The 27,293-nt window shown below is 42.6% G+C and overlaps 1 protein-coding gene across 2 annotated transcripts; it reads left to right on the forward strand.

The window, feature by feature from the left end:
* Nucleotides 1–144: 144 nt before the first annotated feature.
* egln3 (egl-9 family hypoxia-inducible factor 3) lies at nucleotides 145–8,680 on the forward strand. 2 transcript variants are annotated; one of them, XM_030117341.1, is made up of 5 exons: nucleotides 145–1,206; nucleotides 5,862–5,981; nucleotides 6,094–6,230; nucleotides 6,693–6,766; nucleotides 7,526–8,680. In XM_030117341.1, exons 1-5 carry the CDS (start codon nucleotides 820–822, stop codon nucleotides 7,576–7,578), a joined length of 771 nt encoding a protein of 256 aa, XP_029973201.1. In that variant the 5' UTR covers nucleotides 145–819; the 3' UTR covers nucleotides 7,579–8,680. The 2 variants fall into 2 exon arrangements, with proteins under 2 accessions (XP_029973201.1, XP_029973202.1); XM_030117342.1 differs by having other exon boundaries at nucleotides 150–1,206; nucleotides 6,097–6,230.
* Nucleotides 8,681–27,293: the final 18,613 nt, after the last annotated feature.

The following is a 27,293-nucleotide window of genomic DNA, read 5'->3' on the forward strand; positions in this document are numbered from 1 at the left end:
ATTAAACTTTTTAATATCTAAATAATGAATTTAAATAAAAACATTTCTATAAAATTACATAAAATCTGAACTATTTGAAGAAATTGTGAAATCTGTTCTTACGTTTATATGTTGTGGCTTCGAAATAGTAATTTTTGGCCACATTTTGAAGTTTAACTTTGCATGTCATGTCTGACGCTCCATAGAAATTTTATCAAATATATTTATTATTTTGTTTTTTAGCATCTGTGTTAAAAAGATGTTTGTATCGCTTCTTCATATCTTTTGTTCCTGAAATGTAAACTTGTGCCTGGTGTCAGAAACAGAAACAAGACACACATAACAGAAGAAGGGTAGTTTTGGATTTAAAGGTTGATTGTGGGTGGAAACGTGTTTTATTGTGAAAGGGCTGGCCGGATGTAGTGTTGTGTGGGCGTGAAATTTCCAGAGTAAAAACAGGAGTGAAAGCTGTGGCACACTCAGCTGTGAGAGACTCTCTGACTCCCACAGGTCAGAGACTGGGTGATCAGGTCCAGGATCAGGTTTAGGAACAGGGGATCAGGTCTGAGATCAGGTCTAAGAACCAGGGACCGGGTCCAAGAACAGGTCCATGACAAGGGAATCAGGTCTGAGATCAAGTTGGAGATGAGGGGATCTTGTCCAAGAGAAGGTGATCAGGTCTGAGGTCAAGTCTGGCAACAGGTCAGGTCCAGAATCAAGTCTGAGATCCAGGTCTAGACTCAGGTCTGACCGCAGGTGATCAGGTCTACACTCAGGGGATCAGGTCCAGGCTCGGGTCCCTCCTCAGGTGATCAGGTCTGACTCGGACCCGGGTCAGCCATGCCTTTCATCGACCACGTCTCGGACTCGGACCTGCAGCGCCTGGCCCTGCAGCGGGTGGTTCCGGCCCTGCTGAGCCGCGGGTTCTGCTACGTGGACGGGCTGCTGGGGGAGGTGGCGGGCGGCGCGGTGCTGGAGCAGGTCCGGGACATGCACCGGTCCGGGGCGCTGCAAGACGGCCGCCTGGCGAGCTCCGCGCCCGGCGTGCACCGGCGCAACGTCCGCGGGGACAAGATCGCCTGGGTGAGCGGCGCGGAGCGCGGCTGCGAGGCGGTCAACTTCCTCCTCAACCTCATCGACAAGCTGGTGTCCATGTGCGCCGGGCGGCTGGGGACCGGGACCGGGACCGGGGCCGGGGCCGGGACCAGCATCCGGGAGAGATCCAAGGTGAGCAGCGAACAGACGACTTGAAGTTTCCCCAGAGAGAAAGAGACGGAAAGGAAGCTTGATACTGAAAAATCTGCTTTGCAAAGTGAAAGATGAGATTATCGGTGCACGAGTTTCTTTTATTTAGTGTTTATCTTCCTATAAATCAACTAAACTCATTCTGAAAACTGTCCAACGTCAAACTTTAATCCTCTCCAGTCAAATATCCTCAGTGTTTTCTGCAAGTTCATCTAGCTGGAAAAGGATTCCCCATAAACAAACGAATGACTGAATGAATGAATAATGGCCTCAAATTGTTCATTTAAGTATAAATTTACAGCTATTTGTGTAAAAAATATATTTATATATAAAGTAAATTAATTATCTTGTTTCTCTTTATAGTAGTTTTGTTTCTTTGTGCCTGTTTTGTATGTCTTCCTGTTAATATACTGATATTTAATTCTGTTTTACTGACTGAAGTAAAAGTTACAAGTATAGTTTCAGGAGGAAAAAACTGCAAAAGAAAAAAAAAACCTTTGAAAGCATCTCGAACTTTTCTTTTTATGAAATGGACATCAACACATAGATACTGTGAGTGTTGTGGTTTTTGTCACCATGAAAACAGCAGTTTAATCATTAGAAGTCAAAGTATTCCTGATTAATCATTACATCTATTTCATCGTGTCCAAATCAGAAGTGTAGCGTTCAGGGAGATATGTTCCTCCGCTCAGCTGAAGCTTCTTCAGTCAAATGAAGGAAGAGTTTTTGCGCCTTTGTTGAGTTTTTTATCGTCGGTTCCTCTCAGTGTCGCAGCTCGTCGTCCCGCTCAGCTCCACGTCAAACTGTCCAAACACATTTAATCTGATGCTTTGAAACGTGGCGGCCTCTCCTCTGGGCCCAGAGCCAATGCTTTAGAAACCAGGGGCAGGGACAGTGTTGGACGAGGACAAGTCCTTTCCAACGTGTGTTTGACACACACGTCTTCAGCAGATTCTGAATTCATCTCCAACACTGATTTCAAAAGAGATCCAGGCCTTCAGGCCTCTGACATGCTACTGACATGTTGACACGTCTTCTACATGTTATTGACACGTCTTCTACATGTTATTGACACGTCTTCTACATGTTATTGACACGTCTTCTACATGTTATTGACACGTCTTCTACATGTTATTGACTCGTCTTCTACATGTTATTGACACGTCTTCTACATGTTATTGACACGTCTTCTACATGTTATTGACTCGTCTTCTACATGTTATTGACTCGTCTTCTACATGTTATTGACTCGTCTTCTACATGTTATTGACTCGTCTTCTGCATGTTATTGACACGTCTTCTACATCTTATTCACTCGTCTTCTACATGTTATTGACACATCCCCAACATGTTCTTTGACAGTGTTTTTGAAGTTTCAACATGTCCTCGATGTGTTTTTGACCCGTCCTCTTAACGTGTCCCCCTGAGGTCCCTGGTGGGTCTCTGTTTTGTCCCCAAACTGCTCCTGAACTCCTCAGGATGTCCTGAAGGAGAAATCTATAGAGTCCTGCTCAGTCTGTTTGGAAGAAAGATATCGTTCAGCATAAGTCAGACTTTCATTCATTCAAATAAACACACACACACACACACACACACACACACACACACACACACACACACACACACACACACACACACACACACACACACACACACACACATGCTCCTTCCCAGCATTCTTTCACGTGCTGAGCCCTTATCACACGTCTGTTTGCGTTATCTGATTTTAGTGCAAAACAAAACAAACAGTGACAATAAGCAGACACACACACACACACACACACACACACACACACAGGTGCTGTGCGTGGATGATAAACACTGCAGGATGTGGAGGCGAGCGCTGAAAACTTCCCACAGTTGGAGTTTGTTGTTTTTGTGGGAAAAACACACAATTAGAAACAATAGAAATGAACTCAAACCTCGACAACACAAAAACCCACCTTCAGTCACACTTTATGTAGATTATTATTTACTCAAATGTCTCTTTTTTTGTGGCAATTTAATTGTTATTGTGGTATGTTATTGCATTTTGTAGTTGGTCTTTTGTTTCCCAGTTTTGTTTCTCTTTATGGTTGTTTTGTGACTCGTCGTAGTTGTTTTGTGTCTCTTTGTGGTTGTTTTATGTCTCAGTTTTATTTTTTCCTGTGCCATGTCGCTGATCCCTGGTTCGGGTTTTACTGTGGAGGAGTTTCCTTGGTTCCGTGGAACTGCTGAGCGGATTGTTGACGGAGGCAGGAAGCTGCTGGTGTTTGAGGGCGTCGCCGCCGACACTCTGCAGCCTCACGCTCCACACGTAGCTCTGCCATTAGCCAGGCTGGAGGCCTGCCAAGCAGCTGCACAGAAATCCCCAGCCAGCTCCCTGCTCCTCCTGCTCCTCCTCCTCCTCCTGATAAGATAGTCAAACGGCTCATCAGGTGTTTTAAAAGTTTGCCGTGCGAAGGAGCTCACGCAGCGTCTGGAAGAGGATGCACGAGGCAGGCCGGCGCTGGCGGTTTGTCGTCATCAGCGGCCCGTTGCTTGCACGCACCCCACCGGTGGGTCTCCCCATCCCCCCCGCCCCCCGCCAGCTGTGGGTCAGGGGAAGTTTCAGTTTGCGTGTTAACACTTGGACGTCACCGAGACGCTCGTGTAAACAGAGAGGCGGAGCCGCTCGGCACGTGTTTGTGGCACGCAGGCCAGCGGAGCGCTCGGAGGGCGGGGTGCAGGCGGCGCTGACGTACTTCCAGACGTCAGGTGGAGACGGACCACCTGCTCTGATGTCAAGTTGTTGATTCGTATCTCATCTACTCAATTTGTGTTTTTTTTTCCATGTTTTTTTTTTGTTTTTTTTTGCTTTGTTTGGTGACCTTCTGTCCCTCGAACTATTTTCCAGCTTTTTCTTTGAAACTTTGATTTTCTTTGAAACCAACCACAATAAGTTCCAAATAATATGAGAGCATCATTTCCTGATTTTTTTTTTTTTATTTACCATCTGGCAGTTTAGTCTTTCCAAAACATTCCACCATATGTTAAAAAAAAAACTTTTAGTTGTTTTTTTTCCTTTCGTTTTAAAAACATTGTTTATATTTTTCCAGATTGTTTACATCTACAAGATCTTAAAATTTGCTAATTTCATGTCAGCTCAGTAACATAAGTTTGCAAAAGTTGAACTTCACTGTCAAATATCTTAAGTAAAAGTGAACTTTTTAGTAGGTTGGTAAAACCTTTTTTTGAAGGTTGGAATCAAAACTGATTCACAAACCAAAAAGAAAAACAGTGTGAAGAAGTCTGGGTGAAAACAGAGCGGCCCCGGCTCTGAACCCTGAGGAACGCCGTGCTTCATTGACTGGAGCCGATTCCTGAGCTGCTGTGTTGAAGTTGTTGTTGTGAGCGTGACTTCCTGTTGTGAGCCGACCTGCTGAGGTCGAGCGTGTCCGAAGACCCAGCTGATGGTTTGTTGTTCCTGGAAGGAAATCCTCACTTTGAGCCTTTTGTTGACGTTGACACACACACACACACACACACTAAATCTCACGTCTGTGCTAGTTTTTTTTCCTGCTGAGGTCGAAAGGTTGCAGGAACCCCCCCCCCCCCCCCCCCCCCCCCACACACACACACACACACACACACACACACCCTGACCTGTTTCTGAAGCACATGAACTCCTTCTGAAGTTCACTGAACTGAAATTCTGACCTAGAATGTTTCCAGATGTTAAAGTTTCAGCTGTTTGAAAAGTAAATCAATATTTTCTTTCAAAGTCAGTTTTGTTTTTCGAGTCATAATATTTGTTTTTATTATTTATTTGTTAAGTTGATATTCTTTGGCTTAATGTGGGACTTGTGCTTTTATTTTTTTTTGCACAGTTTTAGCTCACAATTCATGTAACAAATTCAATATTTTCTAAGTAATAGTTTTTATTTATTGTACGGGAATAGTTTGGTGTTTTGTTAACGGTCAGTTGGTGTTTTCCAAATGGGGGGGTTGATCCTTATAATGTTTATCTGTAATTGTTTCTCGGAAGAACGTGGATAAATCTATTGTAGAGTTGGTCCGAAAATGAGGCCGACGTTATTACGGTGATTTAGCCGAAGCCGTCGGTCTCTGCAGAGTCATCGAGGACTCAGCTGCTCTTATCAGTGATCCCGTTTCCTCCCGATGCTGAGTGGCTGCACGTACACCACACACACACGCACGCACGCACACACGCACACACGCACACACACACTCCCGGAGCGTCTGCGTACGTGCACTTGAAACCATCGGCATGCAAGCACAACACACACCCCTGTCATCACACCTGTCTGCATGAGTGATCTACATGCTTAGTGGCTTTTATTGTGAAAGGCCAGCCTGCTTTTATGATGCCTGTTTTCACTTTATGAGGCTCTTTTATAGTTTTATGGCTCTAAAGCCGGAACATGCTGTCTTTGAATAGTTGGTTTAGTAAGTACCCAAGAAAAAATATTATTATTATTGTTAATGCATAGATGTTAGTTATTGAGTGTAACTCCCCTCATTTCATGGTTCAGCTACAGTTAAGTCATCTAACTAGCAGTTCCAGCTAGTTTGGAGCCGCTCTGCAGGGCATGAAGAATAAATTGTCCCCATAAGACACAAAAACGTAACAGTTTGTGTTATTTGTGTGTTTCCAGGCCATGGTGGCGTGTTACCCGGGAAACGGCACAGGTTACGTCAAACACGTGGACAACCACAACTATGATGGACGCCGCATCACCTGCATCTACTACCTCAACAAGGACTGGAACGCCAAGGTGCGTTCAGGGACCTGAGCCTGTCCGGTCTCTGACAGTGACTGACCTCTGCCCAGGCGTTTCGCTAGTCTTTCTCGATTATGTTGTTGACTTGTTTGTTGTTGTTTATCAGGAGCATGGCGGCGTGCTCCGGATCTTTCCAGAGGGAAAATCCTACGTTGTCGACATCCAGCCGCTGTTCGACCGTTTGCTTCTCTTCTGGTCCGACCGCAGGAACCCGCATGAAGTACAACCCTCGTACGCTACCAGGTAAACAACCAACCAACCAACCAGCCAATATTTTGATTGGAATATTTTTGAGAAAGAATCTTAACCAATCATCAACTAAACAGTAATATATATTAAAAAAAAACAAACAAACTGACCAACCACTCAGTCAGTTCACCTATTAACAAACCAGTCACAAGAGCAGATGTAACTGATATTTAAAAAAATATACATAAATAAATACACAAAAAAATAAATGAATAGTTGAAAGAAATGAACTCATACTTAATTTTATTTGATTTTTTTTCTTAAAATTATAAAAAGCTGTATTTTCTTTCTATATTTTCACGTTTCAGTTTTTGTAGTGAGACTCTTTCCTTCACCAAAAGCATTCTAACATGTTTAAACTTTTTATATAAAGAGAAGTAAAGTGTTTTTATGTTTGTTGTTTGTCGCCCTCTGCTGGCGGCAGTGTGTAACTGCACTCTTGTTTCTGGGTTCCAGGTACGCCATCACTGTTTGGTATTTTGACTCTGAGGAGCGAGCTGAGGCCAAGAGACGCTTCAGAGACCTCGCAGGTACACACACACACACACACACACACACACACAGTTGAAATAAAAGTATGTTCAATTGTCATGAAGAAGCATGTTCATGTTCTAGAACTGAGCTCCCTCTGCTGGACCAGTGTGTAACTGCAGGAGAAATGACTTATTATCTCCCAAATTTTACCTTGGTTATCAATTTTCTGGAAATAAAATGGAAAAATAAACATCTGATTTTTATCTGAAAATAAACCCCAAACATTTAAATCTTTTACTGAACTCTTTACTTTTTAAAGGGAGATATATTTCATTTTTTAAGAACAAAAACAAAACACAATTTATTGACTTTACACTGGTTTAGAATAAATTGTGAGCATTAAAAATCTGTTCCAGACTGTGAATTGAATTCTCAATAACACATTCAGGAACATAAAAAAAAATAATAAAAAAAATATGCAATTTGAAAATGTTGTGATTAATTTGTTCAAACATCAATAACTCATAACGTGAGGAGAGGATTTATATTCTACATGTTACTGATAGTCAGAATGAATCAATATTTTAATAAAAATAATTTCAATTATAATACATTTGGCAAATGAAATAAGCAATTCACTCATTAAATCATTAAATAATCAAATAAATAACTAAGCAAGCCCTTTAAATAGACTGTTCATGTGTGAAACAGAATGAAATGACTATAAAAACAGACTCAGTTTGAAGCTGCGAGGCGACATGACAGCAGATCTTCTCTCAATGATCTCTTTGTATTGACTTTTCTCTGTGTTTCAGCGTCCACGTCGCAGCAGCAGCAACAGCCACCGCAGGACAGCGGCTCCAGCTGATGGAGGGAAACGCTGCCCCCTGGTGGTGGAGGCCGCAGCCTGCTTCCTCCTGAGACTCTGCTTTTTGTGCAATAACTCTGATTCCCACTGGGACAAGAAAAAGCACCTTTTTTTTTCTTTTTATAAAGCAAGAGCTTCTCCTTCGGCGGGAAAAAAACGGAAGGTTTACAAAGACGCACACCTGGAACGTCAAGTCGCCTTCAGAGGAAGGCGGACGCTCGTTTACATCTGACTGAGAATCTTTAACGAAGCAGCATGTGACACTGAACTGATTCCACTCCTGAGCAGCAGCGTCGGACAGACCAGAAGCATCCATACTCAACAGAGCTCAACTTACTAGACTATTGATCCCCAACCAGCTAGTTTTTCCTTTTATTTCTTCATTTTTAAAGTTAAAGTAAAGCTACGTACTCTTCTTCTGTAGATGTTTTAAAATGAGCTTGAAAACAGAAAGTTTTGATAGAAATTTAAAGGATTTATTTTATTTTTAGATATTTTCAGCATCTAAAACTGTTTAATTTGAAGTAGTCTACTTTCCCAATAGAAAATTTTGATTTATTAAAAAAAAAAAAAAAAAAAGATGTGAGCATGCTGAATCAGCTTTTCATATCCTCTAAAGACGATGGTCGGTCTGAATGTGTAACATCAAAGTCATTCCTCTTCTGTGCACCAGGTGGCAGTAATGAGTCAATGTTATCTTTATAAAGTTTGGAATTCAACCAAAAAAAAGACACACTGTACATTTATCTCAGTTGTGTTTTCAACTGTATATATTTGGAATAAGATCACTATTTATTTTATGAACTTGGATTTTATCATTTGTACTCGGGAGTTAAAGGACGATAATTTCTAGACATTTATATCTATTTATCTTGAGTTATGAGTGAGATAGAAAAAAAATGACCTTTTTGAAGCGTTTACTGCTGTGAACTAGTTATAAAGATGCTATGTTTTCTTGGAGAAATTAATTTGAATTTGAACTTTCAGCGTTTTCTGATTGAGTTTCTTACTTTTCTGTCACTGTTTACATGTAAAATGGAAAAAAAAAAGCAGAATTCTGCTGTTTTTAAATGTGGTATGGTGAAAAATGTGAAAATGATATTTTGACGTGTTGGTCGCATTTTTGAGTCTGAACTGTTGTCATTAAAGAAAGAGAAATGTGGCAAAATGTGTCTAGAAAACTGTTTATTTTGGTTCAAATGCAGGTAATTCAACATGGTGTTCCACAGGGACTGATTCTGGGACCCTTGTTGCTCATCTGGAAACTCTAGAAAATGTTAGTTTTCAGATTAAAGACAATCTGCTCATTCATGATTTGATTTCTAAGTTTCTATTAAAATATAATTATTTTTAATATGTGGCCAAAAACTATCACTTCAGCAGGGTTTTATTATGGGCCCATGAGAATTTTTATGTAAATTCATTTTTTTTTTATATAGTTTATATGTCTTTATAAATGAATCTTTGGATTATATGTTATACTATTTTTAGTGAGTTAAGATTTTTTTTATTTAAAATTTCTGAGAATTAGAGAAAATGTCACCTGAAATTAGAAATAATACAGTTTAGTTGTTTAAAAAAAAAAAAAGAATATTAAACTCATGTTTGAAAGAAAAGAATCAAAAAGAGAAATTAGTTGCAGTCACTGGAGTTTGTAGATGAAAACTTTTAAATGAAACATTTAGATAACAATGAACAGTATTGTGGTGAAGTGGTTAGCATGCTCGGCTCACAGTGGGAGGGGTGTGGGTTTGATTCCGGGCCTATTTGTGTAGAATGTGTATGTGTTAAAGAGCTCTCTTCTCACGGGAGCGCGGCGGCGTCCTCAGCCGGGCGGAGAGGACACGGAGGAAGCGGATTCCACTGATGCAGCAGATTTGACGGGCGGCGCGTGAAGCGGCTGTCAGAGCCGCGGCGCCAACGAGAGGATGAATTATTGATGCTCCGTTCAAACGGCTCTTCAGAGACGTTATTGAGCCCGAGCCGCCGCCCTGAAACAATAACGCTCGCTGCCAACTCCAAGCACCTTTAAAAGCCATCTGTCATCGGCAGGACGCTCGCGCTCCGTCTGGAGCTCCGCGCTGGGTACAGCAGTCTGAATCCCTCGCTCTACATCCTGTCATGTGACTTCTACAAAACGTGGAATATATTTTTCTGTTGCTGTTTTGTCTGTTTGGTCAGGAAGGAATTATTCAAACACACAGAAAGTGAGCGAAAACAGCAACACCAGAGTTACTGGTTGTTATTTATTGTGTAAATAATGATAGCATTAGCATTAGTATTAGCATCTGTTGAATGATGGATTCAATCAATTTCAGCTGAAGTTACATCAATAATTGAAAAGAAGATGATCAATAATCTGGATGTTAATGTTGATTTGACGATCACACAGTTTAAAGTTTAAATTAAGAAAATAATTTTTTTCTAATTTTCATGGAAATTGGGGGAATTTTTTTCTTAATTTAGACTTTAAAAAAGTGGTAAGGCTATAGTAAGACCATTTCTCATGAAAATTGGTGATTTTTTTTCTTAATTTCGACTAAAATAGTGGTGAGACCATTTTTAGTGAAAAATCGCAAAAAAAAATTCTTAATTTTGACTTTTAAAAAGTGGTAAAGCTATAGTAACACCATTTTTTGGTGAAAAATTGCAAAAAAAACTTTCTTAATTTTGACTTTAAAAAAGTTGTAAGGCTGTAGGAAGACCATTTTTCATGAAAATTGGTATTTTTTTTTCTTAATTTAAACTTTAAAATAGTGGTGAGACCATTTTTAGTGAAAAATCGCAAAAAAAAATTCTTAATTTTGACTTTTAAAAAGTGGTGAAGCTATAGTAACACCATTTTTTAGCGAAAAATTGCCAAAAAAAAAAAATCTAAATTTTGACTTTAAAAACGTGGTAAGGTTACAGGGAGACCATTTTTCATGAAAATTGGGGATTTTTTTTTTCTTAATTTTGACTTTAAAAAAGTGCTAAAGTTATACTAACGCCGAGCACCCACATACTGCGCAGGTGTGCGGTCCGGAACGGCGGCGAAGCCGTAGCAGTGAGCCCACCTGATGCAGAACGGCTGTGTCACCGCTCTCCGCCTTTTGACCAGAGGTGCGCTCAGCGCATGCATGACGATCAACATGTAAACATGTTTGAACAGGCACTTCATATAGTTACAATTAACTCACCACTCACATCAATAACTTCAGCCATTGTTGCCGAAGTTTTCTCATTTCTGCTGGTGTCTTTATAAAAGGGATGACTGGTGTTATAGAGTATTTTGTGCTCTTGTTCCTCCAGGATCACTTTCAGGTCATCAACCATGCTTGCTCTCCAGTTTAAAAACTTCCACTACTCCTTTGTTTTGCGAAGCCAGAGCGTGTTCAGGTTTAAAAAAAAAAAAACAAACACTCATGCATAAAAGTGTATATTTACGCTTTTATTTACATGTAAAAACATGTGTGACAGCTTCAATATATATATATATATATATATATATATATATATGCATATATATAAATAATATGCCTCGGAATAAAAAAGTCAACTTTTGTAGTAATTTGTTTTGATAGAACGGATGTTGCACTCTTGTGGTTTCCTGTTGACTTCGGCTCCGCTCCGCCCAAAGCAAAAATAGACCTGGACCAAAGTTGAGCGGAGAGTTGTCCGCAGGATGGCGGAGGGCGTATGCTCGAAATGGGGAATTTTTTTTTTCTTAATTTGGACTTTAAAAAAGTGGTCAGACCATTTTTAGTGAAAAATTGCAAAAAAAAAAAAAAAAAAAAATTCTTAATCTTGACTTTTAGAAAGTGGTAACAACGTTTTTTTTGCGAAAAATTGCCAACATTTTTTTTCTTAATTTTGACTTTAAAAAAGTTGTAAGGCTGTAGTGAGACCATTTTTAGTGAAAAATCTAAAAAAAAAAATCTTAATTTTGACTTTTAAAAAGTGGTGAAGCCTCCCCCTAGAACTGCCACCTTAACGTGGTGGGGGAGTTTGAGAGCCCGCATGATCCCAGGAGCTATGTTGCCGGGGGGCTTTATGCCCCCTAGTAGGGTCTCCCATGGCAAACAGGTCCTGGGTGACGGGCCAGACTGAGAGCAGTTCAAAACCCCCTATGAGAAGAAAAAGAACAAAGGTCGTTACGTCGCCCGGTATGGCGCAGCCGGGGCCCCACCCTGGAGCCAGGCCTGGGGTTGGGGCTCGTAAGCGAGCGCCTGGTGGCCGGGTCTTTGCCCACGGGGCCCGGCCGGGCTCAGCCCGAAGGGACGACGTGGGCCTGACCTCCGGTGGGCTCACCACCCACCGAGGGAACCGTAGGGGCCGGGTGCAGTGTGGATTGGGTGGCAGCCGACGGCAGGGTGCCCGGCGACCCGATCCCCGGACACAGAGACTGGCTCTAGGGACATGGAATGTCACCTCGTTGGCGGGGAAGGAGCCCGAGCTTGTGAGGGAGGTTGAGAGGTACCGGCTAGATATAGTCGGGCTCACCTCCACACATAGCCTGGGCTCTGGAACCCAACCTCTCGAGAAGGGCTGGACTCTCCACTTCTCTGGCGTTGCCCGCAGTGAGAGGCGGCGGGCTGGTGTGGGTTTGCTTGTAGCCCCACAGCTCAGCCGCCATGTGTTGGAGTTCACCCCAGTGAACGAGAGGGTTGCATCCCTGCGCCTTCGGGTCGGGGATAGGTGCCTCACTGTTGTCTCGGCTTACGGGCCGAACAGCAGTGCAGAGTACCCGGCCTTCTTGGAGTCCCTGGGAGGGGTGCTGGACAGTGCTCCGACTGGGGACTCCATTGTTCTACTGGGGGACTTCAACGCCCACGTGGGCAGCGACAGTGAGACCTGGAAGGGGGTGATTGGATCGCACGGCCTCCCCGATCTGAACCCGAGTGGTGTTCTGTTATTGGACTTCTGTGCTAGTCACAGTTTGTCCATAACGAACACCATGTTCGAGCACAGGGGTGTCCATAAGTGCACTTGGCACCAGGACACCCTAGGTCGGAGGTCGATGATCGACTTTGTTGTTGTGTCATCTGACCTCCGGCCGCGTGTTTTGGACACTCGGGTGAAGAGAGGGGCAGAGCTGTCGACCGATCACCACCTGGTGGTGAGTTGGATTCGCTGGCGGAAGAGGAAACCGGACAGACTTGGCAGACCCAAACGTGTTGTGAGGGTCTGCTGGGAACGTCTGGCGGAACCCTCTGTCAGCATGGCTTTCAACTCCCACCTCCGGGAGAGCTTCTCTCATGTCCCGACGGAGGCTGGGGACATTGAGTCCGAGTGGACCATGTTCTCCACCTCCATTGTCGAAGCAGCTGCTCGGAGCTGTGGTCGTAAGGTCTCCGGTGCCTGTCGTGGCGGCAACCCCCGAACCCGGTGGTGGACACCGGAAGTAAGGGCTGCCGTCAAGCTGAAGAAGGAGTCCTATCGAGCCTTGCTGGCTCATGGGACTCCCGAAGCAGCTGACGGGTACCGGCAGGCCAAGCGAACTGCAGCCCGAGCAGTTGTGGAGGCAAAAACTCGGGTCTGGGAGGAGTTCGGGGAGGCCATGGAGGAGGACTATCGGTCGGCCTCGAAGAAATTCTGGCAAACCGTCCGGCGCCTCAGGAGGGGAAAGCAGGTCTCCGCCAACACTGTTTACAGTGGAGGTGGGGAGCTGCTGACCTCAACTGGGGATATTGTTGGACGGTGGAAGGAATACTTCGAGGACTTCCTCAATCCCGTCGCCACGTCTTCCGTGGAGGAAGCAGAGGCTGAGGTCTCAGAGGTGGACTCGTCCATCACCCAAGCTGAAGTCACTGAGGTGGTTGGCAAGCTCCTCGGTGGCAAGGCACCGGGGGTGGACGAGATTCGGCCTGAGTACCTTAAGTCTCTGGATGTGCAGGGACTGTCTTGGTTGACACGTCTCTGCAACATCGCGTGGCTGTCGGGGACGGTGCCTCTGGATTGGCAGACCGGGGTGGTGGTCCCCCTGTTTAAAAAGGGGGACCGGAGGGTGTGCTCCAACTATAGGGGGATTACACTCCTCAGCCTCCCCGGGAAAGTCTATTCCAGGGTACTGGAGAGGAGGATCCGACCGATAGTCGAACCTCGGATCCAGGAGGAACAATGCGGTTTTCGTCCTGGCCGTGGAACAGTGGACCAGCTCTATACCCTCCATAGGGTGCTCGAGGGTTCGTGGGAGTTTGCCCAACCAGTCCACATGTGTTTTGTGGATTTGGAGAAGGCATTCGACCGTGTCCCTCGTGGTGTCTTGTGGGGGGTGCTCCGGGAATACGGAGTCCGGGGCCCCTTGTTAAGGGCCGTCCGGTCTTTGTATGACCGGAGTAGGAGTCTGGTCCGCATTGCCGGCAGTAAGTCGGACCTGTTCCCGGTGCATGTTGGACTCCGGCAGGGCTGCCCTTTGTCACCGGTTCTGTTCATAATCTTCATGGACAGAATTTCTAGGTGCAGCCAGGGGCCGGAGGGGTTCCGGTTCGGGAACCACAGGATTTCATCTCTGCTTTTTGCAGATGATGTTGTCCTGTTGGCTTCATCGAACCCGGACCTACAGCATGCACTGGGGCGGTTCGCAGCCGAGTGTGAAGCGGCAGGGATGAGGATTAGCACCTCCAAATCCGAGGCCATGGTCCTCGACCGGAGGAAGGTGGCTTGCCCCCTCCAGGTTGGTGGAGAGACCCTAGCCCAAGTGGAGGAGTTCAAGTATCTTGGGGTGTTGTTCACGAGTGGGGGACGGATGGAGCGTGAGATTGACAGGCGGATCGGTGCAGCGGCTGCAGTGATGCGGTCGTTGTATCGGTCCGTCGTGGTGAAGAAGGAGCTGAGCCGAAAGGCGAAGCTCTCGATTTACCGGTCAATCTACGTTCCCACCCTCACCTATGGTCATGAGCTTTGGGTCATGACCGAAAGGACAAGATCCCGGATACAAGCGGCCGAAATGAGCTTCCTCCGTAGGGTGGCTGGGCGCTCCCTTAGAGATAGGGTGAGGAGCTCAGTCACCAGGGAGGAGCTCGGAGTAGAGCCGCTACTCCTCCACATCGAGAGGAACCAGCTGAGGTGGCTCGGACATCTGTTTAGGATGCCTCCTGGACGCCTCCCTCGGGAGGTGTTCCGGGCATGTCCCACTGGGAGGAGACCCCGGGGAAGACCCAGGACACGCTGGAGAGACTATGTCTCTCGGCTGGCCTGGGAACGCCTCGGGATCCTCCCAGAGGAGCTGGAGGAAGTGTCTGGGGACAGGGAAGTCTGGGCATCCCTGCTGAGACTGCTGCCCCCGCGACCCGGCCCCGGATAAGCGGTAGAAAATGGATGGATGGATGGAAGTGGTGAAGCTATAGTAACACAATTTTTTTGTGAAAAATTGCAAAAAAAAAATCTAAATTTTGACTTTAAAAAAGTGTAAAGGCTGTAGTGAGACTATTTTTCATGAAAATTGGTGATTTTTTTTTTTAAATTTCTACTTTAAAAAAGCGGTAAGGCTATGGTAAGACCTTATTTCCTGAAAATTGGCAAAATATTTTTTTCTTAATTTTGACTTTAAAAAAGCGGTAAGGCTATTGTTCAACCATTTTTAGTGAAAAAAAAACTGTTTTTGTTTCATTTTGACTTTAAAGGTGCATTAAGGAGTTTCCACGTTTTAAGAGCGCCCCCTGCAGGCCTTGGGCGTAATGCAGCTTAGAGAATCACTCGTGCCTGTGGCTTGCGTGCACGGAAGAGGGGAACTCCTTCCTCGCTCTTTTAGTAGCGCTCAAGTAAAATGTAAGTGTCTTTCACCTGGTGGAGTCTGTGTGGAGCTGTGGCAGTGCTAGAAGCCAGTCTGTTCTTACTTTCTGGAAGCTCCTGCTCAGTTGTTGCTCACTAAGCATCTGGTGGAGTAATGGCGGATAAAATGAAACCTAACTAAATCAGGCCAGCCAGAGCGTGCATTACGTCATTCCTCTCAAATTCTCCCCAAATAAATGCTGGTGCCGGACCTGCACTGCAACTTTCAAGTGACAATTTAGCGCCGTTAGCGGTACTTGCAATGAATATGTCAGGGCACATTGTACACATCATTAAAAATGTGTAACATATTTATGGTGGAAAATAAGTATTTTTAAAGTTGAAAAACTCCTTAATGCACCTTTAAGAAAGTGGTAAGGCTATAGTAAGACCATCTTTCGTGAAAAATTGCAAAAACATTTTTTTTCTTAATTTTGACTTTTAAAAAGTGGTAAGGACATTTTTCATGAAAATTGTTGAATTTTTTGTTTTCTTAATTTTGTGTGAAGTGAAACCATTTTTAGTGAAAAATTTAAATATTTATTTCTTACTTTTCACTTTAAAATATTGGTAAGGCTATAGTGAGAACATTTTTTGTAAAAAAAAAAATTGCAAAAGAAGACTTTTTTCATTAAAAATTGGGGAATTTTTTTTCTTGTAATTTTGCTTTAAAAAAAAGTAGTAAGGATGTAGTCAGACCACTTTTAGTGAAAATTTGCAAAAAAAATATTTTCTTAATTTTGACTTTAAAAACGTGGTAAGGATATAGTGAGATCATTTTTTAGTGAAAAACTGCAAAAATAAAAATCTTAATTTTGACTTTAAAAAAGTGGTAAGCATATAGTCAGACCATTTTTTTTATGAAATATTGCAAAAGAAAATTTTCTTAACTTTGACTTTAAAAGAGTCGTAAGGCTGTAGGAAGATAAGTTTTTAGTGAAAAATTTCACAAACATTTATTTCTTAATTTTGACTCTAAAAGGCTACACCATGTTTTTGTGAAAAATTGCAAAAATATTTTTTTCTTAATTTTGACTTTAAAATAGCTTTAAGGCTATAGTGAGATCATGTTTTTTACTGAGAAATGGCAAAAAAACATTTTTTTTTATTTCGTCTATAAAAAGTGGTAATAGGGAACGTGAGCTGGGGTTAGACCGTCGTGATACAGGTTAGTTGTTGTTGCAATAGTAATCTTGTAAGACCATTTTTTTAGTGAAAAATTGCAAAATATTTTTTTTCTTACATTTTTTCACAATTGCTAAAACACGTTTCTTGAAACCTCCATCCATTTTCTCAAAACCTTAAACAGAAATCCAAAAATCCACACTACATTCACAAAACCTCAGCCATTTCTGTTAAAATCTATCACCTCAAAACCAGTTCTCCTGTGTTTCAAACCACACTATGCGTTCAGATCTCACACACAGCAGGTAAAAACATCTTCACCTCAGATCGTTCATTAGACTCTACATGAAATAACCGAGGACACAGCAGCAGTCCACACTCTGAAACCTGCTGGGTGATTTTCCCAACCCATTTCCTGGGTAGCCCTAGATTTTTTGCAGATTGGGTCACTTTTACCCAAAATTAGGTGAATTGTGTCGACCCAGCAGAGTGAGTTGATGAGTTTGTGGCTGAAGGGAAGAGAAGAATCACCATTTTGAACATTCCTGCAACTCCTTCGCTTTCTTGCATCTGGAGACTTCTGGCAACAAACGCAACAGAAAACTGGAGTCCTGTGTTCTCAGAGGATTATTGAAATGGTTAGAGGAAAAGATGTATGACCTCCCTCTCCTTATGGACGTGTGTTGGTAGAGTGGTTGTCTGGCAGTTGTGAGGTTGTTGGTTTAAGTCTTTTCCTCTACGTGTCGATGAACTGCACTGAACCCCAGCTGGCTTCCAGTGGAGAGTTTGACAGCCTTGCATGGCAGAGGGCACTTATGCGTGAATTCTGAGGGATTACATTTTTAAAGTAACCTTCCCAGACCCGCTGATAAATCCTGACCCAGCATCAGGGTCAACTCTTCAGCCCAAACGGCTGGGCAGGAATAACCCAGCACTGGCTCGGTCCCTTCTGGACCCAGCGCTGGGTCAGCAATTTCACCCAATGTGGGTTATTTTTACAGTAACCCAGCAGTTTTAAGAGTGTGTAGTGCACAGAAAATGTTTATTTTACGTAATGTAAATGCATTTAGCAAAAGAAAAAAAAAAAATCATCGAAGTCAAAGTGATATCTAAATTCACTGTCATAACAACAACAACAAAAAAACCCCAAAACAAACGAAACAAAAGCACACTACTGCATGGTCACGGTCATGGAGATGGTCATGGAGGCTCTGGGTTTCAGCAGCCCCAGACTGACAGACATGCGCAGCGCCCAATCAACAGCTGCAGAACATTTTAAACTGCTCCTCCCTACGAGAAAGTGAACAAGTGGCTCCCAGCCTGAATCTCACTTGTGATTTTAAAATTTAAAACTAACATGTTTTGTCTGAAAATTTATAATGTTTTGTTTGTCTATGACAGAAGGGGACATTGTCTTTTATTCAGTGTGTTCCATTTTTATAATTGTGTTTTCAATTTTGCTCCACAGCGTTCTGTACATGCTTGGAGGTGTTCAGCCAAAAGCAGAGGCGGAGCGCGGGTCTCAGTCCAGAGGGGGCGGAACATTCTCGACGGGCCCTTATGATAGCAATTTTACCATTCAAACAATCCCTCATCCTACCGTCAAACAACACACTAATGCTCATTTTAATTGAGCCAAGCGAACCTATATGCCTCAGAAAGCAGCCAGTGCTGCGTGAGGGCTGCGGCCTGCGCAGCGTTCCACAGTATGTGGGCGCTGGCCGTCACAGGTGTCCAATCTCAGAGCGTCCAATCTCAGAGCGTCCGCTGTCCATGGTGCTGAAATCTCAGATAACGGGCTAAATCTGTACCAGCTTTGATACAGCCTAAATATAAAATGAACACAGCTGGTCTAAAATTACACAATCTATTCAGATAGATATAGACACAGCTATCTATATCTTTTGGAATTCACGTATATTAGAAAAAAATTAGACTCTGCGGTCTCATAGTTGAGAGCAACACAAGGCACATTCAAATAGGCAGGTGTTTCAGACCACAGTATTCTGATGAAGATAATATTTTGAAGGTTTCACTGACTCACCAGTGGCTCCGATGTTAGGTTTTGGGTAGTACCGCTAGCGGCTAGCATAGTGTTTAGCATACAGTTTAACTTCCCTCGGAATAGTTCAGATCAAGTGCAAAAGAAAAAACTGGTTCATGCCGCACAGCCAATCAGCGCTGGCTTACAGCTCTGATGCGTTCATGGACAGTCGTAATGTAAGAATTGGCAAATTGGAGCCCACAATCATATCCGTATACCTTCTGGCACACACTGCACATTTTATCATAATAATTTATGTACGAGTAAATGTGAACACATCCTATGAAACGGGGCCCTATGACCTTGTGGGCCCTGGAGCGACCGCCCCCTTGCCCCCACTCTGGCTCCGCTACAGGCCAAAAGCTTAGTTGTGTTTATTCAATGAATGGAATGTGTGTGTCATGTGAAAATATGGCTGTGTTTAACAAATGAAAACACGAGTTCTATTTCGTGAACATGTTAAGAGATTTGACGGCAGAGCTGTTTTGCAAGGGGATGTAAGGGTTTTGCAATTTGTGTGTGATGTTTGGAGTTTTGCGTGTGCAGTTTTGAAAAACGTGTTTTAGCAATCGAAAAAAAATTAAAATTTAGAATTTAAAAAAGTTTCAAGTTTCAAGTAGTAAGACTGTTTTTGTTTTTGTTTTTTGAATAATGGCACAAACATTTTTCTCTGAATTTCAGCTTTAAAACATTGGTGAGGCTATCATAACAAAATTTTAAGTAAAAAAAAAATTTTAAAAAAATCATTCTCATCCTTATCAAAGTGGTAAGGTCACTTTTTTATGAAAACTGGCACACAAAAAAAATCCTAATACTGACTTTTATAAAGTGGTAAGGCCATAGGCCATTTTTTATGAAAAAAAACCCCAAAAAAACCAAAAAAAATTTTGGGCAATTTTCACGAAAAAATGGTCTCACCGCTTTTTCAAAGTCAAAAATGAGAAACAATTTTTTTTTGTACTATTAAGTAGTCTTTTTATAGCCTTACCAATTTTTTGAAGTCAGAATTAAGAAGAACTGTTTTTTGTTTGTTTTTTTCACTAATAAATGGTTTTACCCCAGCAACTTCAGTAAACGAGAGTTTAGAGAAACAGTAACCTGCTGCAAGTTGTCAGATGTTTGAGCACAAACGCCAGGCGGCAGCTGTGCAGCTCTTCAACAGTTTTCAACTTACAAAAGAGATGAGTTGGTTAAATCTGTTGAAAAAGACAAATAAACTTCACACTGTGGAAAAAACTGCTGCATTTCCACCAACTGACCTGTAGATGTCTCTGTGTCTCCACTCTGACACACGCACGCAGGCACACACACACACACACACACACACACACACACACACACACACACACACACACACACACACACACACACACACACACACAGCTCAGTGTCAGATGTGGAGATGTGTTAATCCAGATAATCATCAGGCTCATTTTCTGATTATTTTACCTGAATGTTTTTTTCTCTGTTACACAAAAACACAACAGAGTCAGAAAATACAACAGAGTTCAAAATTAAACATTTAGTCCTAAGAGAGAAGCAGCAATAAAAAGAAAATAAAAATGAAACAAGACTAGAAAAATATTTTCTATTCAGCTGACGTTACCTGAGGAAGATGCTCTGTAATCTGGATGTTGGTGCTTTTTGATTGAAGCAGTTTTATGAATCACTCTCAAAGAGAAGAAGAGGAGATAAAAGGAGATAAAATAGCGACACACTTTCAGGAATGAAGCTAATTTAACATCAACAATGACTCTGATGAAGAACAACTTCGAAACACGTCAAAGCCGTGTTGTAAAATCCTACTTCCTTGGAAATTAGAATTAAAAAAAAAATACTTAAGAACATTTATTATTCCTCAATAATTTGAAATAATCTAACTGTTCAGAGTCTGGAATGATAGAATTATTATTCCTCATGTGGCATTTGATTATTCCGGCCTGTTGCAGAGAATGAAGCTGAGGAGAGTTCAGGATCCTTTGAGAGAACAGAACCGCTCAGAATCTGAAATGACTGAGATGAACTGAGGATTCCAGGATGTCAGAAGAAAAACTTTTCTGCTTTAATGTCCCAGAAGATGAGAAGAAAATCAATCCACAGAAACTCACAAGTTAGCTGCTTGACAGATAAACTTAAAAAAAAAATAAACTTAATAATTGTCTTTGGAAAAGTTGTTATTATTTTTTAATTTTTTAATTAAATCCCTTCAGAACAACAGAAAGTATCAGGATGAGCGCTGCAGGATTTTGTTCTACTTGAAGGAAAATTGAAATGTCTGGATGCCAGAATCAAAACTGATAAATCATCGTTAAACAGTCGGATTTAAATGTTTGGCCTCATCCGGTGAAAATCTCTCACAACATCCCGGTGCGACTGCGACTCCGAGCTACGGCCAGCTACAAACAGGAAGTGATGTAACGATCAGAGCGATCGCACGAGAACAACTGGGACGAACCCGGCAGGGCCACGCCCACATTCTCGGGTCCCTCTGGTCCGAACCTCCTCCTGGTTCCTGGCTCCACGCCGACGCTCTGCGATCAAACTCAACGAGCGTCACAAACAGAGCGGCTAACAGGTGAGGCGCTGGAGAATCCAGCCGCCGTGAGCCGAGACAGATAAATATCAGAAATTCAATCTAAATTCTCTTTAAAGCGGCGCCGGCGCTCCGGCTCCCGGTGGGAACATTAGAGGACTGCGGCTTTTCTTCGGGAACTTAAACGTCACACCGTGTCTCCAAAATACTCCTACAGGTTTTTGTGATGTTTTGACTCGCCGTGCATGTTGGGAATTAGGGAGATGAGCCGCTGCGAAGGCGCGGATGAAAACCGGGGCCGAGGTTTTCATCTCTAACGCTTTGTTTCATCAGCCGTCCGTCAGGGCCGCTGATGAAAGGCGGCTCGTTCCGCCCGCGGTGAGCGGCGGACGGCGGCGGATCTAAATTCCACATCAGACCTCCTCACCGAGACGGACAGCCAGAGGTTATTAGAAGGAGCTTCAGGTCCGAGCACCTCCACACACACACACACACACACACACGCAGCAGCAATGCCTGTGATCTATCATTCATGTGCGCTCATTTAAAATAGAGTGAAATATTTAAAGTTGGCTGGTCGGCCTCAGAGGGTCGAATGACTGACCTCTCCGCTCTTATTACTGCATGGAGGAGGAGGAGGGGGGGGGAGGAGGAGGAGGAGGGGGAGGAGGAGGAGGAGGAGGAGGAGGAGGAGGAGGAGGAGGGGGAGGAGGAGGGGTAAGGGAGGAGGATGGGGGAGGAGAGATGTTACAGGCCGGAGACTGAAGGGAGATGATAATGTGGGAGACAGAGGGATGACTGGACGCAGGACTGAGGACAGACATGAGTTTAACCCTTGGTGGTCACGTCAGCTGGAGAGACGACGAAGAGCTGGGAACAAACACCGAAACAGTTCGACGCTTTCCTGTTTCCTCCTCCTGAAGATGAAAGCTTTGCCTTTTGTTGTGCATTAGGGGGCAGCAGAGAGTCTGGGTTAATCCATGAACGTCAGACTCTCCGGGTCTCGGACTGAATGTCTGAAGAGACAGAAAGTGACTCACAGCAGGACTCAGCTGCTCCTCCAGCTGCTTACTTTGTGGTTTGACTCGGATTGTTCCAGATTGCACCTTTAAAAATCGTCTTTCTGCTGAATCTGAACTGATTGAATGTCAGAAATGTGGACTCCTCCTCATTATCATCAGCATAATGATCTCCGTCAAAACCACGTCTCCACCGCTGATGGTAAATCTCTTTTTTAAATATGATGTGATTGCAGCGATTTTGCATCACTGATATCTCTTCCTGTCTCGTTGTTGGATCTGAGAGACGAGAGATTCAGTCACCTGAACTCTTCACCCGACTCGTCTTGCTTGCTGACACCAGCTTTGGGTTCAGTTTATTGCTTCAGAAGATCCTGCAGTGTCCAGTGTGAAGCTGAGGATGTGAAAGTAAAATGCTGAGATAAATTAAACATCTAGCAGGAACAACTTGCTGAAAATGGTATAAATGTACCAGAATAAGCAGCATTTCCTAATCCGGGATCTTCCAGATCAAATCAGATCAGCTGAGAAACGGTCATGGTGCCAGGTCAGTTGAGCTCATCCACAGGAAATTCAGCCTCCTGCCAGACGGAGTTAAACCAGCAGGTGAATATTCTGCAGGATCTTTTTTGTGGTGTTGAGAAAAATAAAACTTTGATTTGTCTTTGTCTTAACACGTTCCTGCATGTCATTTTACCAAGTATTCAGAGGGATCAAATTAGAATTTCTGTCAATGTCTGCTTCTCTATGAATTGGAATCTTACTATCAGCACGGGTCCTCTTTGGTTCCGTCAGTAGAACCACAATGAACCTTTTCTTCCTGGTTTATCGACGGCTGCATGAAAAAGAAAACCCAAGAGACGAAGAAAAACCCAACATTCAACATGTTGAGCTCAAAAGGCACGGCCCTCGCAGCAGCTCACTATGCTATAAAAGCTAGTTAAAGCCTTGTTTATGCTATTAGAGAAACTGAAAATGACATGAAATCTAAAATACAGTCAAGGTTAAAGACTGTGCTTAACTACTCCACAACAAATGCTAAAGTAGTCATGGTTAGAAATCTATCCAACACTATCGAAATAATATCCAAACCAGTCTGAACCAGTCTAAAGAAAAGCAGTGCAAATCAGTCTGAAACTAAAGACAATGAGTTAAAACCAGTCTCAAACTGAAGAAAATCTGTCAAACCCTGTCTGAAATGAAAGAAAAGGAGTACAAATCAGTCTAACACTAGTTTTTTTTTTTTTTTGAAGCATGTCTCAGTCATTTCACATTTGACTTCAACTGACCAATAATTGTTGTGCAACAAGAAAACTAAAGACAAATTACACCCAGTCCAGTAGACGACTGAATTCTTTAAAACTTGCCCAACCAAAGTCTAAAACCAATTTAGTAGTGACCAAAATGTCCATCAAATTTGGCGAAGTCCAGTCCCAAACCTCTTCAAACAGTCCAGAACCTCTTCAACAGTCCAAAACCTCTTCAACAGTCCAGAACCTCTTCAAACAGTCCAGAACCTCTTCAACAGTCCAAAACTTCTCTAAAGTCCAAAATCTCTTCAGTTCAATTCAGCTTTATTCATACTGTATAGCGCCAATTACAACATAGTCGTCTCTAAACACTTTTACAGAGAAAACCCAACAGATCCACAGGAGCAAACATAAACGACTGGAGAGGAAAAACTCTCTTTGAACAGGGAGAAACCTTTGCAGAACCAGGCTCAGAGGTGGCGGCTTTCTGCTATTCCGGTTGGGGTGAGGGGACAGAAGGAGAAGGCGATAGGACAGACAGATACATTCCTTGTATCAACTCAGCAATGCTCCACTCAAGCAGGTGGATCAAGATCAAGAGGACTGGAAGAGAGACAATGGTTAATGACACGTAGTTACGAAACATCGAAGAATGAGAGAAGAGACGTGAAACAAAACTGGGAGCCGGTTCCACAAGGTAGGAGCCAGGGTTAAGCTAACCGCTTGCACCCACGGGGTCCGGGTTGTCTCATTCGATCAATGGAACAGATGCTTTGATTCATGTTCAGTTAGAAACTGATTGTCCCCTTCGGTCCAGATTGTCTCACAAAAAATGTTTCAATAGTCCAAAACTTCTTCAAACAGTCCAAAACCTCTTCAAATAGTCCAAAAGAGAGCTAGAATCAATCCAGACCTCGTCTGAACCAGCCCGAACACCCATGACAAGTTCTAGTTTTCTACACTAATTCAAACGAAGTAGAACAGTTTTCTAAAACCAACTGAAACCTCGTTCAAAACTATGTTGAAAGACGTTTTAAAATACCTTCAAGACCAAATCCACAGCAATCCAGAATCAGCAGATTCACCTCACAGCGTTCCAGAGCTCATCTGACACCTCCCCAGAAAGATGTTAATGCTTATTCTCACCGAGGCAGAACTCGACCAAACTGAATTAGAAGAGTTTAAATACCTGAACTCAATGTTTAGTGAGACGAAAAGCGCGACCTGATCCAACCGCTGGGATGAGGGCCAAACATCTGCAGAGGACTCGTTTACACAACGTCTCCAAGTCAAAATGGAGGAAAAAAAGGTTTTTCTCTCCACACCCAGCTCTCACTCCCTGAATATGAAGAGTCGTTTCTGATGACTTCCTCTGATAAACAAGCAGACGACACGACCGGAAGTGATGGACTAATGAAGTTTTCTTTGGGTTTTATTGCAAAACAATGTGCTACAACTTCTGTAAAAATGGTTTAATAAAACCACTAAATAAAACGTGTGCTTCCTGTTTTACTGAACAGAAAACTTCTGTCAAAATAAGAGCTTCCGATGCACAAAGTGAATCTCAGACTGTAACGGAACACTTTGCTCCCAGACTGATTTGGGGACTTTCCGATGACGTTTTCGTCACGTCGCTTCATCACGTCACTTTGTTTCATTACTTCGTCACGTCTCCTCTGGTACGAAAACCCAACATTTTTCAACTTTCTGCAGAGATCTATGTATGGATATATATATATTTTTTTGTAACAAAAACACGCTCATTATGAAATCAAGCAAGCCCCGAACATTTCACCAGTTCACGAGAACTGGTGAAATGACACTGGTTGAATCTCCAATGGACATTGGTTGCATTTAAATTAGTTGTTGAAACGGCATCATATCTCCCTGTTAGAGCTATTAAATGTGCTACGTTCAGGGCTTAAAACTGCTTGAAAATACAAAACAATATAACTGTAAACATGCAATTCAAAATGTGATTAATGATGATTATCTATGAAAGTTCTTTGATTAGTCACAATTAAGAAAACTAATATTTTGACAGCCCTAATTCATAGAGTGTATTGCTCAGTGCAAACGTGTGTGTGGCTTAATTCCCAGAACAACCAACAGCACCCACTAGTGGCCTGGCTCACTACAGCGTTTCTGCCATCGCCGTGGAAACAGACATCGGACATGTAAGCAGAAGCTTTAAGAAACGAAAACGACGTGTTTTCATTTTAAACGCCACGTAAACAAAGACTCGTGACCAACCCCAGCTGACCAGGACAAAGTCGTTCATAACCGGTGCCAACAACGGTACAACAGTCGTCTAAATCCAGTCCAGATCGATGCAGATCGACATCCGGGACCATCGCCGCGTTCCAGCGGCTTCAAGAACCAATCCGAAAAAAACCAACAGAGGAGGAAGAAGAAAAAACAAAGGAACCCGGCAGCGTGATGGCTGAATGTGTCAAAACAGAAGAAAATGATGCAGCCTGGTAAGAAATTCGAGAGAAGTTTTTATTATGAATATGGCACCTGTCAGATGGTCGAAACCGGGTTACAGAAAGACAAGCATGTGTGTGACATGTTCCTCTGAGCGGATGAGAACCTAGTAAACTTAGAACAGAACCACTGCTATAAAAATGAAGTATGTACATTTTCGGGTTTGCAGCATTATTCATGGTAAATGAACTCAAAGAGATGTCTTTGAAAATAATAATAATAATAATAATAATAATAATAATAATAATAATAATAATAATAATAATAATAATAAAAATAAGCCAGGCACTCAAAGTTAGCATCAGTTAGTCGTGAGATTTTTCCCCCCTTTTCTTCTGTAAGGGAAAAAAATACAACAAAAAATAGAAATGTACCATAGTTTTCTCTTTTTTAATATTTTAATTTGTTTGTATTTAGAATTTTATAACACTGTTAACATTGATAATAAGAGATTCCCTCTCTCCCGTATTTCAGCTACTTGGCACCAAGTTCCTCATAAAAGAATCTGTATAATTGTACAAGAAATAGTTAAAAACACAGACACAGTTTCTTCACAGGTAAATGAAGTGATTTCTCAATATTTCTCATCTTAAACACTATGTATTCTTGAACAGCAGCTGTGATTAAGGTTTTTAAGTTTTTAAAATCACCAGCAAAGTTTTTCATTTTTCGACATAAAACACAGAAAAAACATTGAAACAGCTCGGACCGGCTGTTTGGTTTTTGTTACATGTGGGTGTATTTCCTGGTTTCGTCTGAGTTGTGTGCCCCTTTAAACCCCGCCCATCCCTTTTTTTTTTTTTTCAACCCCACCCTCAATAAAATCTAAATAATAAAACTAAAAACGAAGCGAGGCCCTGACGTTCATTTCTCCGCCCCCCCTGATTTTTCCCGCCAAAAGTAGAAAACGCTAAAATCTGACGGAGCGCTGAAACAAAAAAAAAACAAACAACAAAACAAAAAAAAAACTCCAGAAATGACAGAATTGAACATTCAAAAATGACCCGTCAGTCAGTCACATTCCCACGTCACTGAAAAGAAACCTCCGTCACCTGGGTTGCTTTTTTTTTCTTCTTTTTTTCTGACTGTTTGGACGCGTTAGCCGCAGAAACGAGACACGGACTCTTCACAGAAAGCACAGACGCTACAGACCGGTTTTCCTGATGGGAGGAGGGGCCGAGGGCCCCGGACCGGCTCGGACCGGCTCGGACCGGGACGCCGTCTCGCCTCCCCCGCCCCCGTTTGGGCTCGACAGACTTTAAAAAAGAAACAAACATTTTAAAGAAGAAAAACCCACAAGAACTCTTGGACCTGATACGGAAGAAAGGAAACGGAAAAGGAGGGATCGACTACGTGAAACGCTTCGGACGAATTTACTAAACATGCAGTTCAGTTTTCCAAAACACCTATAAAAATAGATTTATAGTGCGAAATATTTTTTTCTTCTTTTAATTTCTTTAGAAATTTTAAAATCGTTTATTATTATTATTATTATTGTTATTATT

Source organism: Salarias fasciatus, chromosome 19 (assembly GCF_902148845.1).
Source record: "Salarias fasciatus chromosome 19, fSalaFa1.1, whole genome shotgun sequence".
Taxonomy (NCBI): Eukaryota; Metazoa; Chordata; class Actinopteri; order Blenniiformes; family Blenniidae; genus Salarias; species Salarias fasciatus.

What these genes read in the sequence shown, in the direction of transcription:
- egln3 (XM_030117341.1), top strand. Translation starts at nt 820, where the DNA reads ATGCCTTTCATCGACCACGTCTCGGACTCGGACCTGCAGCGCCTGGCC. An exon ending in GCATCCGGGAGAGATCCAAG is followed by an intron (nt 1,207 to 5,861) that starts GTGAGCAGCGAA and finishes GTGTGTTTCCAG; the next exon opens with GCCATGGTGGCGTGTTACCC. An exon ending in ACGCTTCAGAGACCTCGCAG is followed by an intron (nt 6,767 to 7,525) that starts GTACACACACAC and finishes TCTGTGTTTCAG; the next exon opens with CGTCCACGTCGCAGCAGCAG.